The 20,123-nt window shown below is 43.9% G+C and overlaps 1 protein-coding gene across 8 annotated transcripts in view; it reads left to right on the forward strand.

Moving 5' to 3' along the window:
- The first annotated feature begins 359 nt into the window (after positions 1-359).
- ADAP2 (ArfGAP with dual PH domains 2) overlaps positions 360-20,123 on the forward strand; it is a 29,713-nt gene continuing 9,949 nt past the window's right edge. Inside the window, exons 1-9 of one of the 8 annotated variants that reach the window (XM_081271624.1) lie at positions 421-599; positions 703-758; positions 1,452-1,546; positions 3,125-3,216; positions 4,286-4,365; positions 5,328-5,440; positions 13,903-14,049; positions 17,694-17,777; positions 18,250-18,311. In XM_081271624.1, the coding sequence (XP_081127750.1) occupies positions 577-599; positions 703-758; positions 1,452-1,546; positions 3,125-3,216; positions 4,286-4,365; positions 5,328-5,440; positions 13,903-14,049; positions 17,694-17,777; positions 18,250-18,311 (752 nt within the window). In that variant the 5' untranslated portion in view covers positions 421-576. Of the gene's footprint in view, positions 600-702; positions 759-1,451; positions 1,583-3,124; positions 3,217-4,285; positions 4,366-5,327; positions 5,441-13,902; positions 14,050-17,693; positions 17,778-18,249; positions 18,312-20,123 lie in introns of all 8 variants that reach the window. The other 7 variants (XM_081271625.1, XM_081271621.1, XM_081271619.1 and 4 more) reach the window with 7 other exon arrangements.

Here is a 20,123-nt window from a genome sequence, read left to right on the forward strand (position 1 = left end):
TCATAGAGTTCTAGAAGGACCAGAAGCTGGAGAGACTGCTTGATACTGGGTAGTAAGAAGGGTTTCCCCGAGAAGGTGATGTTTGCAATATACCTATGTCCCGAAATAGATGTAAGATCCTAACAAAAGTTAGGTTCTGTTTAAGTTTTCCAAGGAGCCCCGAGATGTGGACATATGCCCTTATTCCTCCACTATAGCGGTGGAACCTGAGGCCCAAAGAGGCTGAACATTATTGTCCACAGTCTTGCAGCTAGGAAGTGGCGGGCCAGAAGTTGATCTTGCTCCAGAGCAACGACTCAAAGTCTGGTGTTCCTGCCCCTCCCCACCTGTGGAGGGGAGGGGCGGGACTGGCCCGGCCGAGGGCGGGGCAGAGGCCCTGGAGGGGCGGAGCTGGAGAGACGGCGGGCTGGGTCCTTTTCGACGGCGGGGACTAGCGCACTGGTCATGGGCGGCCGCGGGCCGGGAGGCGGCCGGGCTGAGCCCTGCTGAGCCCGCCCCGCCCGCCATGGGCGACCGCGAGCGCAACAAGAAGCGGCTGCTGGAGCTGCTGCAGGCTGCGGGCACCGGCAACGCGCAATGCGCCGACTGCGGGGCGGCGGGTAAGGGCGCAGCGGCGCGGGGCGCGCGGGGCAAGTGCAGCTCGGGACTTGGCCAGCCAGACTCTCCCCTACGAGCACACCGGGTCCGGTCCTATCTTCGTAGGATCCAGAAGTGTCCCCTATTGAGCCCTGGGACCCGGACTCCCGTCCATCCAGACGGTGAGCCTCCCACCCGGACGCAGGATCCTGACTCCCGACTCCAGACCAGACGCGGATCTTTCCACGTCCTGGGACCCTCCCGATATTAGATCCCGGAGCTGGGCACCCTGACCTTCCTGTCCACCGCCCCCACCACAGACACCCTACTGCTCAGGACCCAGCTCCCTGTGCCATCCCTCAAGACCTAGGCACTTCCCGCGCCCTGGACACAAACATCTCACTCACCGAGGAGCCCTAGACCTCAGCCCCAGGCCTCCTGATGGTCATGTGTCCCCTGTCCCTCCCCTGGACGCCTCCGAGATCTTTCCCTTTCCCTCTCCACCGCGATCAGACCTGAGGAGCCGTGATTCCGACCTGCCCACTTGCAGCTCCCAGCCCATCGCTTGGCTGCTGGTCCTTCCCCGGTGCTCCTCTCAGTTCCCCCTCAGTTCTGTCACTTCCACGTCGCGCCCGCCTCAGCCTCGCCCCCATCCCTTGGAATCTCTCCAAGATCGTCACCTTGGTGGCCGCCGCGGTGGCGGGTGGGCGGACCAGATTTCATGCTAGTAACTTAGCTGTTCCAAGGTGGGGAGCCCCGCACAGGCAGAGCTGGCCACAGCCTCCGGAATCCGGTCAGGTCCTATCTGTCCCAGAGCCCCAGTCCAGCTTTGGTTTCCTCGCTCAACTCTGCTCAGCTACCCTCCTGCCCCGCAGATCCCGACTGGGCCTCTTACAAGCTGGGAATCTTCATCTGTCTCCACTGCTCTGGCGTCCACCGCAACTTCCCGGACATCAGCAAAGTTAAATCCGTGAGACTCGACTTCTGGGACGACAGTATTGTGGAGGTAGAAGGGTGTGCAGGTGGAGAGTCTCGGAATTGCAAAGTTGGGGTGGAGACAGGGAGTGGGTGTTCCCAGTCCAGAGAAGAAGAAACTGAAGCCCAGCGAGTGTCAGCGACTAACAGAGGAAACACAGTAGACTGGCATTTTAGACAGAGGCCCTAAGGACATATTCTGACTCATCACTTGCTCACTTAGAAGCCCTGAGGCCCTGAGCTACTTACTTAATCCTAGCTGTGAACTCTTAGTTTCCACATCTGTATTATATCTCATCGGGATGCTAGAAGCATTAAATGCAGGCTCATTTGAGGAATAAAGTAGGCAGTCAATTAACAGTTGCTCTTATCATCAATGGAAGTCCTAGACTGGGAGAAGAGAAACATGCTATGGTCCTCCTGCCCTCCCAGAGCTGGGAAGAGGACCACTTTGCTTTACTGCCCTGTGGGCACTGAGGACTCCCTTAACCTGGAGGGGTAGTAACATTTTGGCCAGATAAATCTTCCGAGAGCAGGCAGTTTTATACTGTACTTGTTGGCTGAGGAGTTCAAGAACAATTGGGGAAGCAGATCAAATGACTTAAAACCCACTCTGTGCCAGGAACTGTCCCAGAAAACCACTGGGATGGATGTTTTACTTATTCAGCTAAAACATAGTTACTCTAAGCCTACTATGTGTTAGGTGCTGGGAGAGAACAGTGGACAAGACAAGGTCCTTGCTTACCTGGGACTTAGATTCTAGTTCAGAAGTCAACCTGCACATAAACCTGAAGCATTTTATTTGTGCCTTTTCTTCATTTTTATATGTGAGATCTCAGGGTCAGTCCTGGAATAAATGGCAGAATCTCAACCCTGTTGGGATCCAAACCTGGTACATATCCTGTGACGTAGCCCAACAGCTCCCGGGAAGGCGAAGAGTACTGATCACTCTAACCAAGGGTGTCCCTTCAAAACCTGGAGTTTCTTCCCACTGCTGCTCTCACCTAGATATGCTACCTCCACCGTCCACTCTGGTCCACTGATCACCCTGACATATGTATTCTATAGGGCCAGCACCCACTTCCATCCTCCAGCTGCCTCTGTCTTTTGAAGACATTTAGAGCTGCTGAGGGTCCTGCCATCTGCGGAAGGAGTAGGTGAAAGAATGTGAGCTTTGGAGTCAGACAGGTCTAGGTTCAAATTCCAGTTTTCCACTTTCTAGCTATGTTGCCGAGTACAGATCATTAAGCCTCTCTGAGCCCAAATTGCCTCATCTCTAAAATGAAGATGGCCATATTAAAATGGCTAAGGGTATCCAATGAGCCTCTGTGTAAGAATTGTGAAGTGTTGTTTCCATTTGAGGCATGGATATTATTGCCCCTCATTGGTCAGCCTGGGACTTCCTGGCAGCGCAATTAGCAGGCCTGGTGGGACATGTCCTTCTTGGAGGCAGTTCCTTCTGACCCAGCCTAGAAGCCAGCGAGACTTATAGCCTAGCCTTCTGGGTAGACCAGGGTTTCATTTCACATTTTTCCAAGTTCTAAGATTATCTTAAATTGCTGTTGTCTTGCAGTTTATGACTCACAATGGGAACCTCCGTGTGAAGGCCAAGTTCGAAGCCAGAGTCCCAGCTTTCTACTACGTCCCCCAAGCCAATGACTGCCTGTAAGTGGGCAATTCTTTAGGGGCTGGCTGAGAGGTTTTCCTGGTCCCATCCCCCAAACCTCTACCCCATCTCGGATGCCTTTGTCTGTGGCAATCTCTCCTGTGGACCAGGTCAGCAGGTAGATCCAGGAGTGCATCTGATACCATCACAAATGAATCCTGATTTAAACTGGGCATGATGGCACCTGCCTATACCTCAGCTACTCAGGAGGCCAAGGCTGGAGGATTGCAAGTTTGAGGCAATTGAAAGTTTGTCCAGCTTAGTGAGATCCTAGTCTCAAAAAAAATAATAATAATAAAAAGGGCTGAGAATGTAACTCAGTGATAGAGTACGCCTGAATTTAATCCTTAGTACTACAAAAAAAAAAAAAAAAAAAAAAAACTTAAGGCTTAAGCCTCTTTCTACCTCTGTTGTTTGGTATGTCATTTCCCTCTTTGGGCCTCAGTTTCCATTGCTGTGAGATGGGGAATTTTCTGAACTGTCTATCACTCTGCCTCCAATGTTCTGAGAGCCTACAGGTGATAGAGGAGAGATGTGGGTATTTTAATAGAAAAGTGTGTTTTAGCTACTTCCTGTTGAGTGTTCTGTCTAGGACTATCCCACCTCAGCTCAGGTTGACTACAAAAACTTGCTTATGCTGCAGATCCCTAAATAATAACGATAAAAGTGCTGGGCACAGTGGCGCATGCCTGTAATTCCAGCAGTTTGGGAGGCTGAGGCAGAAGGATAGTGAGTTCTAAACCAGCCACGGCAACATAGCGAGACCTTGTCTCAAAATAAAATATAAAAAGGGCTGGGGATGTGACTCAGGGGTTAAGTGCCCTTGGATTTAATCCTCAGTACCATAAATAAATAAATAACCATAAAAGTAATGACCGATGTCAGGTGTGGTGGTGCATGCCTGTAATCCCAGCTACTTGGGAGGCTGAGGCAGGAGAATCACAAGATCAAGGCCAACTTCAATAATTTAAATGAGACTCTGTCTCAAAATAAAATAAAAAGGACTAGGGAGTAAGTCAGTGGTAGAGTGCTTCTGGATTCATCTGACCAAAGGTTCTCTGTTTTTAGGGTGTTAAAGGAACAGTGGATTCGAGCTAAGTATGAGAGACAGGAGTTTATGGCTGATGGGAAAGCGGTCCCTCCCCCAGGTAAGGTAATTTTCATATCTTGTGGAATCAGTGTTCTGATGAGCCCTACCAACAAAATGCCGACTATTAGGAGCAAAATCCATCCATGAGATGTCTGTTGCCCTGGCTCTGCCCACAGTATCCAAGGGGTGGATATCTGCACCTTGAAACAGCTAGAAAATCAGCAAGTGGGGTCTTGCAGTCTGAGCAGCAGAGAAGCATCTAGGTTTCAGATCCTTGCAGGACCACAGGTGTATGCAGAATCTTAGCATGAATTGTAGGACGATTTCCACACCGGGCAGGCCCATTAAACAAGGCATGGCACTCCTGGCTAATACCATTCCTGGTGCAGCTCACAGCTTAGTGAGGAGCATGGGCTGCCTTTCAGCCTCCCTTTCTGCCATTGTGAGGGCACAGCCTCATTGGTGGCCATGAATCTATGACAGTTTTTAGCCTACTGCCCTGAGTCCAAGCTGACGGTGACCCAGAGAGCAAAGAGTGGCGACTCTTGGAGAAACAGAGGCAGCCAACTTTAGCTACCAGGAGCACCAATTAGTCTTCAAACCAGCAAGCACCTTGAGGTCACTCATTATTTCCAAAGTTTCATGAGGCTGATGGCCATGTGAAGTTGGGCTGAACCACATATATTTAGGCGTCTTCCAAAATCCTTCCAGTTTGTCAAGACATAGACTACTTAAGGTTTATTGTGTCTCCTAGTGAGACGGCCTGATACCATGGAGAGCCAAGAAAGCCAGGTTTTGCACGGGGTGGGAGTGTGGGGTGTGTCTGATTAAGATAATAAGCCATGGCAAAGCTGGCCCCAGGCAAGACCCTTGCTCCCTGCAGCTGACATAGCCAGTTAGATTGGGGGTATCTAGGCAACAGGTGGAGGGTTCTTTCTGCCCCGAAACTCTAAGAGGTTCCTGCGTCGTTTGTGCATCCTAAGGTCATGGCATTCACTTCTTCTCTCCCTGGTGGTCAAGGTAACCGAGAAGGAATCCTGTGGAAGCGGGGAAAGGACAATGCACAGTTTCTGAGAAGGAGATTTGTCCTGCTGGCAAGAGAAGGACTCCTGAAGTACTACACCAAGGAGGAGGTAGGAGGCCAGACGGGCCAGGGGCTTCCTCCCTCCTCACTAACAAGCCTTCTTGTTAATGGATGCGCTTGGTCTTGTGGATAATTTCAGATCCTGAGAGACTCCACATTCTCTTCCTTTTCCTTGTTTAGGCAATTAATCCAATCCACTGAAAACACACTCTTTGTTCATATAGAATCAGCTTAAACTAGTTCAATTTTGGTTTGGGTTGGTTTTTGAAACAGGGTCTCACTATGTTGCCCAGATTGGTTTTTCTTTTTCTTTTTTCTTTTCTTTCTTTCTTTTTTTTTTTTTTTTTTTTGGTATGAGGAATTGAACCCAGGGGCGCCCTCACTTAGTTGCTGAGGCTGGCTTTGAACTTGCAATCCTCACTGCCTCAGCCTCCTGAGCTGCTGGGATTACAGGCGTACACCACCATGCCTGATCCCAGGCTTGTCTTGAACTCCTGGGCTTAAGGCATCCTCCTGCCTCAGCCTCTCAGGTAGTTAAGACTGCAGGTGTGTGCAACCATGTCATGCAACTGGTCCATGTTTAAGCCTCTGATGATCGCTTGATTTTATTTCATTTATCCATTCATTTAAATATTTATTGAGCACCTACTCTGTGTAGGCATCATTCTAGGGACTGGGGGTATAGCAATGAACTAAACAATTCCATAACTCTCATGGAACTTTTATTCTAGTGGAAAAAGACAGGAGACAACCAACACATTATATCCGTTGTGTATTAAGTGTATGGGTGATTGACTAGAGAGTGGTCAGGAAAGGCCTCTCTGGTGACAGGTGAGCAGAGATCTGAATAAACGTGAAGAATAAGTTATGTGGGTACATGAGGAAGAGAAGGAGGGACAAGGGAGCACTATGTACAGAAGCCTTGAGCACATCATGGTGAGCAAATACACCTTTGTGCCAATTAGAAAAAAAATGGCCCCATTAGAGGGTGTGACCCAAGACCCTGGTCCCAGTAAGCAGAAACCTGGACTGCAGCTTTCACCCCACATTTTATGCCGTGCAGAAACCCAGCCCTAGGCCACTGCCCTGGCCCTGTGTTGGGTATGAGGTGACCAAGTGACTGAGTGAGCAAGCAAAAGAATGGAGGGAGACGAAGTCATCTAATGGAGACTTTGTAGGCCACAGTAAGACGTGTGTCCACGTGCACAGATGGACACGGCTGGGAATCAAACCCGCAGATTTTTTTTTTTAATGGTGCTGGGAATTGAACCCAGGTTCTCCTGCATAAACCCAGAGATTTTTAAAGAACAGCTTTGCCGAAATATAATTTATAGACCATACAATTCACCCATTTAAAGTATACAAGCAATGACTTTCAGTATATTCAAAAGTTGTACAGCTATTATTACAACCAGTTTGGGAACTTTTTCATAGTTTCAAAAAGAAGCCCTATCCCCTTACCATCACCTCTCACTCCACCCCTACCTCTATCCCCAAGGGCAATCCCTAGGCTACTTTTTGTCTATAGATTTGCCTATTCTGACATTTCATATTAACAGAATCCTGCATTATGTGCATACTTCTCTCACTTAGCCTGATGTTTTTAAAGTTCATCCATGTTTTAGCATGTTTCAGTACTTCGTTTATTTTTCTTGCTGAATAATATTTTACGGTATGTGTGACATTTAATTTTACTTATTTATTTGGTACTAGGGATTTAACCCAGGGGTGCCCTATCATTGAGTGACATTCCCAACCCTTTTTATTTTTTACTTTGAGACAGGGCCTCTCTAAAGTGCTGAGGCTGACCTCAAACTTGAGATCTTCTTGACTCAGCCTCCCAAGTTGCTGGGATTTCAGGTGTGCACCATCTCTCCCAGCAGTATGACATTTTATTTATTCACTCATCAGTTGATGGGAATTTGAATTGTTTCCACTTTGGGGATATTATGAATAATGCTGGTAGTGATGTACATGTACAAGTTTTAAGGTGAATATGTTTCCATTTTTCTTGGGTGTACTTAGGAATAGAATTGTCCTTGATCCACTTTGAGTTGAGTTTTGTGCAGGGTGAGAGATAAAGGTTCAATTTCATTCTCCTACTTATGGATTTCCAGTTTTCCCAGAACCATTTGTTGAAGAGGTTATCTTTCCTCCAATGTAGGCTTTTGGCACCTTTGTCTGGTATGAGATAATTGTATTTATTTGGGTTTGTCTCTGTGTCTTCTATTCTGTTCCATTGGTCTTATCTGTTTTGGTGCCAACACTATGCTGTTTTGGTAATATAGTAATATTTTTAAAAAATATCTTTAGTAGGGGCTGGGGATGTGGCTCAAGTGGTAGCGCACTCGCCTGGCATGCGTGCGGCCCGGGTTTGATCCTCAGCACCACATACAAACAAAGACGTTGTGTCCGCAGCAAATTAAAAATAAAATATTCTCTCTCTCTCTCTCTCTCTCTCTCTCTCTCTCTCTCTTAAAAAAAAATCTTTAGTTGTAAATGGACACAATACCTTTATTTTATTTATTTTTATGTGGTGCTGAGGATGGAACCCAGTGTCTCACACATGTTACACAAGTGCTCTACCACTGAGCCACAACCCCTGCCCTCTGTACTATAATGCAAGGTCTGATATTGTCATGCTTCTTGCTTCACATTTCTTGCTAAGAATTGCTTTGGCTATTATGGACCTCTTATTTTTCCAAATGAATTTCATGACTGCTTTTTCTAGTTCTATGAAGAACATCTTTGAAATTTAATAGGAATTGCCTCAAATCTTGGTAGTGTGGCCATTTTGACAAAATTAATTCTGCCTATCCAAGAATATGGGAGATCTTTCCATTTTCTAAGGTCTTCAATTTATTTCTTTAGTGTTCTATAGTTTTCATTGTAGAATCTTTTACCTGTTTTTTTAGATTTATTCCCAAGTTTTCTTTTGTTTTTGTTTTTTTGAGGCTGAGATAGTTTTCCTAATTTCTCTTTTAGCTGAATCATCATTAGTGTATAGGAACACAATTGATTTATAGATATTAATTTTATAGCCTGCTACTTTGCTGAATTCGTTTAGGAGTTCTAGTAGTTTTGATATTTTTTCAGTTCTCAATGAATCTTTATTTATTTATTTTTTTTAAAGAGAGAGAGAAGAGAGAGAGAGAGAGAGAGAGAGAGAGAGAGAGAGAGAGAGAATTTTGTATTATTTATTTTTCAGTTTTTGGTGGACACAACATCTTTTTTTTTTTTTATTTTATGTGGTGCTGAGGATTGAACCCAGCGCCCCATGCATGCCAGGCGAGCGCCTTACTGCTTGAACCACATCCCCGGTCCCATGAATCTTTATTTATATGCGGTGCTGAGAATTGAACCCAGTGCTTTACACATGCTAGGCAAGTGCTCTACCACTGCTATGACGCCAGCCCTGAGTTCTAGTAGTTTTGTGGTGGAGTTTTTTGTGTCTTCTAAATATAGAATCATGTAATCAGCAAATAGGGATGTTTGAGGTCTTCTTTTCCTATTCGTATTCCTTTGATTTTTTTTCCTTTTTATTTTTTTGTCTAATTGCTCTGGCTAGTGTTTCAAGGACTATGTTGAGTAGAAATATTAAGGGAGGACATCCCTATCTTGTTCCTGTTTTTAGATGGAATGCTTTCAGTTTTTCTTTTTTTTAAAAATATTTATTTATTTATTTTTAGATGTAGGTGGACACAACACAATGCCTTTATTTTTATGTGGTGCTGAGAATTGAACCCGGGTCATTCTAGGCAAGTGCTCTACTGCTGAGCCACAATCCCAGCCCCATGCTTTCAGTTTTTCTTCATTTAGAATGACATTGGCCTTGGGCTTAACATATATAGCTTTTACAATGTTGAGGTATATACCTACTATCCCTAGTTTTTCCAATGTTTTGAACATGAATGGATGCTGTATTTTGTCAAATGCTTTTTCTGCATCTGTTGAATAACAATGTGATTCTTGTCTTTAAGCGTATTGATGTCATGAATTACATTCACTGATTTCCATATGTTGAACCAACTTTGCATTCCAGGGATGAAACGCACTTGATCATGGTGCACTATCTTTTAAATATGTTTTTATATTCAGTTTGCCAGTATTTTATTAAGAAATTTTGCATCTATGTTCATCAGGGATATTGGTCTAAAGTTTTGTTTCCTGATGTATCTTTGTCTGGTTTTGGTATCGGGATGATACTAGCTTCATAGAATGAGTTTGAAAAGGTTCCCTCCTTTCCTGTTTCATGGAATAACTCAAGGAGGATTGGTGTTAGGTCTTTGAAGGTCTGGTAGAACTCGGCTGAGAATCCGTCTGGTCCTGGGCTTTTCTTTGTTGGTAGGCTTTTGATGGCATCTTCAATTTCAATTGCTTATAATTGATCTGTTTAAATTTTCTATGTCCTCCAGATTCAGTTTGGGTAGGTCAGATGTCTCTAGAAATTTGTCCATGTCTTCAAGATTTTCTAAGTTTCTAATTATCATCTGTATTCCAGTAGTGTCTGTGGTAATATTTCTTTTTTCATCATGAATTTTAGTAATTTGTGTTTTTTTCCCCTTATCTTGGTTAGCTTGGCTAAGGGTTTTTCAATTTTATTTATTTTTTCAAGGAACCAACTTTTGTTGATTTTTTAATTGGGTTTTTTTTTGTTTGTTTGTTTCAATTTTGTTGATTTCAGCTTTGAATTTAATTATTTCCCATCTTCTACTACTTCTAGTGTTGATTTGTTCTTCTTTTTCTAGGGCTTTGAGATGTAATGTTAGGTTATTTCATTGGTGACTTCCTTTTCTTTTTTTTTTTTTTTAAGAGAGACTGAGAGAGTGAGTGTGAGAGAGAGAGAGAGAGAGAGAGAGAGAGAGAGAGAGAGAGAATTTTTAATATTTATTTTTTAGTTCTCGGCGGACACAACATCTTTGTTGGTATGTGGTGCTGAGGATCGAACCCGGGCCGCACACATGCCAGGCTAGCGCATTACCGCTTGAGCCACATCCCCAGCCCCGACTTCCTATTCTTTTAATGAATGAACTCAATGCAATGAACTTTTTTCTTAGAACTGCCTTAATAGTGTCCCAGAGATTTTGATATGTTGTGTCGCTATTCTCATTTATCTCTAAGCATTTTTTTTTCATTTCATTCCTGATTTTTTTCTGCTATACATTGGTCATTAAAAAGTGTATTATTTAGTCTCCAGGAGTTAAATAGCTTCTATTTTTTATTTTATCATTGATATCTAATTTCATTCCATTATGATCTGATAGAATGCAAGGTGTTATGTCTATTTTTTATTTGCTAAGAATTGCTTTGTGATTTAAGATATGGTTTATGTTAGAGAAGGTTCTGTGTGCTGCTGAGGAGAAGTATATTCAGTCATTGATGGATGAAATATTCTATAAATGTCTGGTATGTCTAAATTATTAATTATAGTTTTTAGTTCTACAGCTCCTTTAGTTTTTGTTTGGAAGATCTTTCCAGTAGTGAGAGAGGTGTGTTTAAGTAACCCAGTATTATTGTATTGTGGCCTATTTGATTCTTGAAATTAAGAAGGATTTGTTTGATCTTTGTAAATGCTCCATTGTTTGAGGCATAAATTTTTATGATTGTTATGTCTTCTTGATGTATAATTCCATTAAGCAATATGAAATGTTCTTCTTTGTCCCCTCTGATTAATTTTGGCTTGAGGTCCAAAAATTTGTGATATGAGGCCAGAAACCCCTGCTTGTGTATGAGATGCCTGTGAAAAATATGCTTTTTCCCATCCTTTTTACCTTCAGTCTGTGGATGTCTTTGCCTATGAGGTGAGTTTCTTGGAGACACCCATATTGTTGGATCTGTTTTTTAATATAGTCTGCCAGTCTATTCTTTTTGATTGATGAGTTTAGGCTATTTACATTCAAGATTATTATTGAGAAATGATTTTATTTCCTATCATTTTGATTTATTGCTGGTCTTTTTTTTCTTAAAGAAAGAATGAGAGAGAGAGTGAGAGAGAGAGAATTTTTTAATATTTATTTTTTAGTTTTCGGCCGTCACAACATCTTTGTTTGTATGTGGTGCTGAGGTTCGAACCTGAGCCGCACGCATGCGAGGCGAGCATGCTACTGCTTGAGCCACATCCCCAGCCCTATTGCTGGTCTTAATTTGAATTAGTTTCTTCTTTGATTGACTATTATTCTGTGTAGTTCCTAACTTTGTTGGTTTTCAATTTTATTTTTCATTGCTTCTTCATGAAATATTTTATTGACTATGTTCTGTAGTGCAGGCTTTCTATTGTGAATTCTTTTAACTTTTGTTTATCATGGAAGGTCTTTATTTCATTGTCAATTTGGAAGCTAGTAGAGTTTTTGTGGTTGGCATCTATTTTCTTTCAGAGGTTGGTATATATTATTCCAAAACCTCCTAGCTTTGAGGGTCTGGGTTGAGAAATCAGCTGAGATCCAGATTGGTTTCCCTCTAAATGTGAACTATCATTTTCCTCTGGCAGTTTTTAAAATTCTATCCTTCTTCTGTATGCTAGGCATTTTCATAAATAATGTGCCTTGGTATGGGTCTGTTGTAATTTTGTATATCTGGAATCCTGTTAGCCTCCTGTATTTGATTTTACATTTCATTCTTAAGGTTTTGGAAATCTTTTGATATTATTTCTTTGAAAAAAATTGTGCCCCTTTTCTAGCCATACCCTGAGCCTTTTAAAAAATATTTTATTTAGAGACAGGATCTCACTAAATTGCTTAGGGACTCACTAAATTGCTGAGGCAGGCTTTGAACTTGCCTCCTCCTGCCTCACTCAGCCTCCCAATCCACTGGGACTATAAACATGTGCCACTGTGCCTGACTCTTACATTTTCATCTACGAGTTGTATAGTTTCTAGGTCCTTGATCCATTTTGAGTTAACTTTTATTCAGGGTGAGAGATAAAGGTCTAGTTTTATTCTAGACCCTTATCTCTTACCAGTTGTCCCAGAACAATTTGTTAAAAAATCTGTCTTGAGCTGGGGTTGTGGCTCAGTGGTAGAGCTTTTGCCTAGCATGTGTGAGGCCCTGGGTTCAATTCTCAGCACCACATAAAAAAATAAAATAAAGGTCCATTGTCAACTAAATATTAAAAAAAAAGTTTGTCTTTTCTCCAATGTATGTTTTTGGTACCTTTGTCAAGGATCAGATGACTGTATCTGTGTGGATTTGTTTTTTCTGTCATATATATATATATATATATATATATATATATATATATATATATGTTGTAGATGGACACACTAACTTTATTTTATATTTTTATGTGTACTGAGGATTGAACCCAGGGCCTCACACATACTAGGCAAGTGCTCTACCATTGAACTATAACCCAGCCCCTGTGTGGGTTCATTTCTGTGTCTTCTATTCTATACTGTAGGTTAGTGCATCTGTTTTTATGCCAGTACCTTGCAGTTTTTGTTACTATAGCTCTGTAGTATAATTTGAAGTTAGGTTTTGTGATGCCTCCAGCATTGTTTTTTTGGCTTAGAATTACTTTAGCTATCCTGGGTATTTTATTCTTCCATATGAATTTTGACTGCTTTTCCTAGTATTCTTGATATTTTGATGGGCATTACATTGAATCTGTATATTACTTTTGGTAGTATGGCCATTTTGACAATATTAATTCTGCCCATTCGCTTCTTTCATTTTGTTCAATTTATTTCTTCAATATTCTGTAAGTTTTCATTGTAAAATTCTTTCATCTCCTTGATTAGATTTATTCCCAGGTATTCTTTTTAAATTATTGTGTAATTTTGTAACGTATTGATTTTTTTGAAGCCATTCATTCTTGGTAAATTGGAAAGCTATTCATTTCTGTATGTTGATTTTGTAACCTGCTATTTTGCTGAATTTGTTTTTTAGCTCTAGCAGTTCTTTGGTGGGGTTTTTTGGATCTTCTAAGTATAGAATCGTATCATCTGCAAACAGTGGTAATTTAACTTCTTCCTTTCCTATTTTTATTCCTTTTATTTTATTCTCTTAACTAATTGCTCTGGATAGAACTTCCAGTATTATATTAAATAGAAGTGTTAAAATTGGACATCCTTTTTTTTTCAGATTTTAAAGGAAATGCTTTCCATTTTTCCCCATTCATTATGATGTTGGTTTTGGGTTTTTCATAGATAGCCTCGATGATGTTCAGGTAGTTTCCTTCTATCCCTAGTTTCTTCAATGTTTTTACATGAATGGGTGTTGAATTTTGTTGAAGGCTTTCTCTGAATCTTTGAGATAACTAAGTGATTTTTGACTTTGATTATATTTTTATGTGATGAATTACATTTATTGATTGTATATGTTAAACCATCCTTGCCCTCCTTGGTCTTCTTACTATATTATCTATTAAGGATTTTTGCATCTAAGTCAGGGCAAAGAACATTAAAGTCCAGACTTACACGTTGTTTTTTCACTTGCATTAAGGGCCTTGATGAAGATGATGAGAAGTCACCTGTTGACCGTCAGCATCTGGAGTATCTTCTTTCTCTCTTTCAGAGTAAAGGCCCTAAAGCTGTAATCAACATCAAGGACTTGAATGCCACTTTCCAGACAGAGAAGATAGGGCACCCACACGGGCTGCAGATCACCTACAGGAGAGAGCGCCACATCAGGAACCTGTTTGTGTACCACGAGAGTGGGAAGGTGAGATGGCTGGAGTCCCACCCCAGCTGCCGGTCCAGCTCACCACCATCCTTGCTCATTGCACAATGTGTTCAGCTGCCTCTGAAGACTTATTGCTGCCTCTTGCCTTAATCTGTTTTCAGTTTCCAGTGTGACACAGAGGTCTGAAGAAGGCAGAGTGAGATGTGGGAGAGGAACCTGGCAGATGCCATGGTCCCATACGGACAGTGTACAATCACCAGTGGGAGTCCAGTTAGCAGAAGGGACTATGCCTAAGGATAGTACATCCAGATAGGGCCTGAGTTTCTGAATATAGGAGAAATGGCTAACTCAGGCTAGGGCCTTTCTGCTCAGCTGCTGTCCTGGACCAACAGCATTGGCATCACTTGGGAACTTGTTAGAACCAGAGTCCCAAGTCCATCCCAGACCTACTGAATTAGAAACTTCCCTTCAACAGGATCCTTAGGTGATCCCAAAACACGTGAAAGTTTGAGAAGCGTTACTTAATGGTCTGCAGATCAGCCCAGAGAACAGAAGGCCAATAGTCCAGGTGTGAGAGAGTACACAGGGTCAGATCCTGACCACATGATGGGGGCAAAGAACAGAGGTGCTAAGTAGTGGGTAGAGGGAAGTCGGGGTTTACATTTTGTGGGCATCTATTAACTCTGCTGTTCTATACAGCATTTTTTATAATATTTATTTTTTAGTTTTAGTTGTCAATACTTTTATTTTATTTTTTATTTTTTTATATGGTGCTGAGGATTGAACCCAGGGCCTCGCACGTGCTAGGCAAGTACTCTACCGCTGAGCCACAATCCAAGCTCAGCATTTATATATCTACACACACACACACACACACATACACACACATACATATAGTTGTCAATGGACCTTTATTTTTATTTTTTTTTTATGTGGTGCTGAGGATCGAACCCAGTGCCTCACAGATGCTAGGCAAGTGCTCTGCCACTGAGCTACATCCCCAGCCCCTGCATTTCTTAATCTTCTAAACAACCATGGAGGGCTAGGGATGTGGCTCAGCGGTAGAGCACTCGGCTAGCACGTGCAAGGCCCTGGGTTCAATCCTCAGCACGACATAAAAATAAATAAATAAAATAAAGATATTGTGTCCATCTACAAAATAAAAAATAAAATGTTAAAAAAAAAAAAAAACAACCATGGAAATGTCTTGTCCCCTTGCTCCCGAGGCATGAAAATTAGTGTCACACAGCCAATGATTCCTGGGCCCTGCACCCATTTTACCATTCCATGTGCCTCTGCTGGTGGGATTACCTTTAGCAGTAGGAGCCAGGAACCAGATGCAGGGACTAGGCCTTCCCGAGACCCACACTGGAATGTTGCCTGTGGGTCACCCTGTCAGCAGCCTTTGCAGACTCCTTCGTCTACTCCACAGTCTACCTGGGTGCCTCGTGGCAGGGGTTTGGAGTCAAAGTTAGAGCCCCAGCTCTGCTGTTCTCCACTGTGTTGCTGGGGCGGGTCACTTCCCTGTGCTTGTTTTTGGATTCTGGCACCCATCTCTCAGAAGGACTTTAAGAGCTGAATGACCATGAACCACGGATGTGAAAGATTTCATCACCATTACGTGCATTACAAACATTACTTGTTACAGTTGATATTTGCTCATGACTGTAGCAGATGTCAAGGGCAAAGTCTTGTAGTCATTTATTCATTTACAAACTCACTCTTTTAACAAATTCTTCTTGAGCCGCTGCAGTGTGTGAAGGGTCTAGGGAGTGTCATCATGAATGGTACAGAGCCATGGGCCTCAAGGATCTCACAGTCTAGGGAGGAAGGAGAACAGGGAAATAGGCACTGACCATGCCCTGTGATGGGTGGCCATGCTGGGGACACACAGAAGACGTGTGTTTTTAGTATGTGTGCAGGAGGGTCAAGAAGGCTTTCCAGAGGAAAGTTTCTATTTAAGAATTTGGGGGATTCTGCTAAAAAGGAGCATTCTACCATGGTGTAAAGGGCATGGTATAAAGAGCATGGTGGCCATGCCTGTAATCCCAGTGGCTCAGGAGGCTGAGGCAGGAGGATCATGAATTCAAAGCCAGCCTCACCAACTTAGTGAGGCCCTAAGCAACTCAGTATCTAAATAAAATATAAAAAGGGCTGGGGATGTGGCTCAGTGGTTAAGCACCCTTGGGTTCAATCCCCAGCATCACACACACAGAAAAAGGAGCACAATCTGGTTTAAAGAAGCATGAAAAGGGAGGGGACAGAAGTATTTGTTTTAAGGGCCAGAAGTACTGCTGGGCCTCCTGAGAGATTAAAATCAGGAACTAACACTCATCTCTCCTCTCCTCTCCTCTCCTCTCCTCTCCTCTCCTCTCCTCTCCTCTCCTCTCCTCTCCTCTTCTCTTCTCTTCTTCTCTCTCTCTCTTTCTCTCTCTCTCTCTCTCTCTCTCTCTCTCTCTCTCTCTCTCCAGAGAGGCAAAAAGGAAGAGAAAATGAGAGGAGGAGAGAGAGGGAGGGACAAAGTACACTCTTTAACAGGCACAAGTTGTCCTTACATCATCAGGGGATCAAACGGTACCACACTTGTTTTGTTTCCCTAAATTCAAGAGCCTCATTTCCAAGATTAGCAAGGAATGTAATCAGTCATCTCTCTTGTCCCGGGGCCACCAGTCCATTACTGGAGAGACCTTATAAAGTGGTAGCCTGAGCGAGTTTTTCTGGTCTGGCCCCATTCCCTTAGTGCCTGAGGCCCTAGAAAGTTCTTAACAAACCCAGGGGCAAGATGACTTGGAACTTCAGAATACTAGCCCCCTATCCTTGACCTAGGGGAGACAAGTGGAAATTGTTTCATTCCTTTGAGACCATATTTAAATGACTTTTTCAGTCACCATATTACCTCAAAGTCCAGTGCTGCAGCTATTTGGACAAGTCTTTCAGCCTCCCAGTTCCTGGGAGAAAGAATCTGGTAAATCCAGTCCAGCCTCTGTATCGGTCCAGTCCTGGTCCAGGTGCTATGGCCCAGGAAGGGCAGGATTGGGAATGGAAATGGGGTGAGGGGCAGTTCTCAGAGAAACAGGTTGGCTAAGCAACCAGCCGAAAATTTATTACAACATCTAAACTGACCTGCAGGATGGTAGAATGTTCTAGTTAAAAGATGTGTGTGGGAGGGAGGTGGGTGAGGCCAAGTGCGCCAGGAGGAGGGGATAGCATGAGTTGGGGGTATTGAAAATGTTGAGTGGAAAGAGCTCAGAGGGCAGAGTGTGTCATGCTAAAGAACTTAGGGTAGTGGAGGCGTCCAACCAACCTGGATGAATTAACCAGATAGTCACTGTCTGAATCTGAGCTCCTGAATCTGAGCTCCTGAATCTGAGTCTACATTTGAAGAAGATTCCAGATGATTCCAGCAGGCATTAGAAAGTGGAAAGCAATGTCCTGAGCCATTGTGTGTAACTCCTATGCAGCTCACCTGAGTCCTTTCCCATAGCTCTAGAGTCCCTCCTGTCAGTGGTTTCCCCGAAGTCTGTGGCCTAGTCCTCCCAGGTTGACCCTAGCTGGAACTGTGTGGCATATATGTGTGCTGAATACCTTGGCCCCAAACCTGAAAACCCTAACCAGCCACCAGACTCAGCCTCCCGTCCTCACCCGTCTGACTAGCTGTCTGTGTCCTTTGTATTTTGTCACAGGAGATAGTGGACTGGTTCAACGCCCTTCGCGCAGCCCGTCTGCAATACTTAAAAATGGCCTACCCCGAGCTTCCAGAGTCTGAGGTGAGCTACATGTAGACCCCAACTTCTCAGTCTCCCCCTGCCACCTCCTCCCCTCAACTACTGATCCCTGAGGCCAGACGAGGTTTATTGCAGGCAAGACCTTGAAAGGAGAGGGTTGGGCACCACAGAGGGAAGCTGAAGGCTTTTATTTTTCTGGGGAGGCCGGAGGATAATGGACTCTAAAAATCAGGTCAGTTTCTTCTGTTCAGGACACATGGCCACTATAGTGTCAAGAAGCTCAGCCTTTGGACATCTCTTTCTGACTCCTTCTCCCACTAAAATGAACAAATGGTCCCTACATACTGTTTAACAAAATGCTTTTGAGCCCATTTTATCTTGTAACCCTTTTAGGCAGGATGAGTATTCCCATTTTACAGATGAGAAATGGAGTCCCAGGAAGGTCAAGTGAGTAACGGAAGGTGCTCTTCTCACACTAACATCTGCCCTTTTCCCTATGGTGCTCTGGACTCAGGGAGGCCTTAGGATCTTCCCCACTGCAATTGTAACAGGAGAGGTCTGCCTACAGTGGCCAAGGTAATGGTGAGCCCGAGAACTTCATTTGAACTGTCCTCAGGCTTGGGTGGGGTAGCCCATGTGGCACAAGGCAGAGGATGCTGCCTTGAGCCAGGAGGCCTGGACCCTCATGGACGCTCTGTCCCTGATTTTCTATGTGACTCCTGCAGGTCATGGCACCTCTCTGAGCATCTGTTTTCATATTGGGTGGTTGTTGCAGACCCTCTTCATGGTCTCTTCCAGCTCTGAGGTGCTGTAGTCTGGTCCCTGTTTTAAGCTTTCCTCTAAGAGGCATTTTAAAGTGATAGAGGTAGAGAGATCCTGTTAATCCTGGACTTTCCTTCCTCCCAACTCTTTGACCCTCTTTGTTCCTCAGTTCCAAAGCTTGCAGGGAGCTAGATGTCTGGGTTAGGGTCCACTCCAGTGGCCCAATGATGCATTGAGACAGCAGCTCCCTGGGTACAGTTCTAGTAAGGCCTGGCCTGGTTCTGAGAAGCCCTTGGAGGTTGGTGTGCTGAGTCAGCACGTGGAGCTGGCTCATGCTTGCTCCCTTGGGCGGGAGTTGGGAGGCTGACTGCTGACCAAGAGGAGGAGAGGACAAAGTGAAAGTGCTCAGCCTTGTTTCATTGGGGCTGGCTTCCCATCCTTGCTGACCCATGTGGAGGAAATTGGTCTTCAGCCAGTGTCCTCCACGTTCCCTTTTCTCTCTTGTTCATGATCATTACCCCTTATCCATCTCCAGTCTCCTCCCAACCCACCTCTCTCCTCTGTCTTTCCTCGCACCCTATGTCTATGTATGGTGTGAAATTCTGGGCAATCATCCAGACTTAGCTCAGGATTAAGGATCCAAATGCTGGAAACCCAGGGAGGCCCTGTGGAGTTGTGGTCTTTTTATCAGAAATAGATACAGGATCTGGGTACAATGCTTATAATCCCAGCTACTTAGGAAACGGAAGCAGGAGGATCACAAGTTCAAAGCCAGCGAGACAATTGAGCAAGACCCTATCTCAGAAATTAAACAAACAGGGATGGGTTCAAGAATACAGTGCTTGGGCTGGGGATGTGGCTCAAGCGGTAGCACGCTCGCCTGCCACGCGTGCGGCCCGGGTTCGATCCTCAGCACCACATACCAACAAAGATGTTGTGTCCGCCGAAAAACTAAAAAATAAATATTAAAATTCTCTCTCTCTCTCTCTCTCTCTCTCTTAAAAAAATACAGTGCTTGTCTAGCATGAAGCTCTGGGTTCAATCCCCAGTACTGCAAAAAGAAATCACAAAAACAAAAATGCATACAGGGCTGGGGATGTAGCTCAGTGGTAGAGCACTTTCCTAGCATACTTAATTCCATCCCCAGCACCACAAAAAGAAAGAAAGAAAGGTACACAGATTCTGATGTGTTATTTAGGGCAAGCCACCTCACCTCTCTGAGCCTCAGTCTACTCATCTGTCACCACAGGGACAATGCTTACCTTCCAGGACTATTTTAAGAATCATTTGAGTCAAGTTATACAAGGTACAGTAAGGAGTTCCCTTCTTCCCATTGTTTCCCTGAGCCTAGACTAGCCCTGGGCTGGCTCAAGTTCAGAATAGGGAGCAACTGGTGACCCTATTTTCTCCAAATGGAGAAATTAAAGCCTATAGGATGTATTTTAGGGAAAAGGGAGTAACATAGTTGAGGTTTTCATTTTTGGCCCCCAATTTCTCCCCTTTCAGATTTCCCATTCTTCTTCCCCAGATCTCCCCTCCCCTTTGCCTCTGCCCTGGAGCCTGGGAGAAAGTGCTCTGTTCTTGAAACAAGTCTGCTGCTTGAAACTTTTGACTTGCCCAGTTGAC

This window comes from Spermophilus citellus (assembly GCF_964194105.1).
Source record: "Spermophilus citellus genome assembly, chromosome: 17".
Lineage (NCBI taxonomy): Eukaryota > Metazoa > Chordata > Mammalia > Rodentia > Sciuridae > Spermophilus > Spermophilus citellus.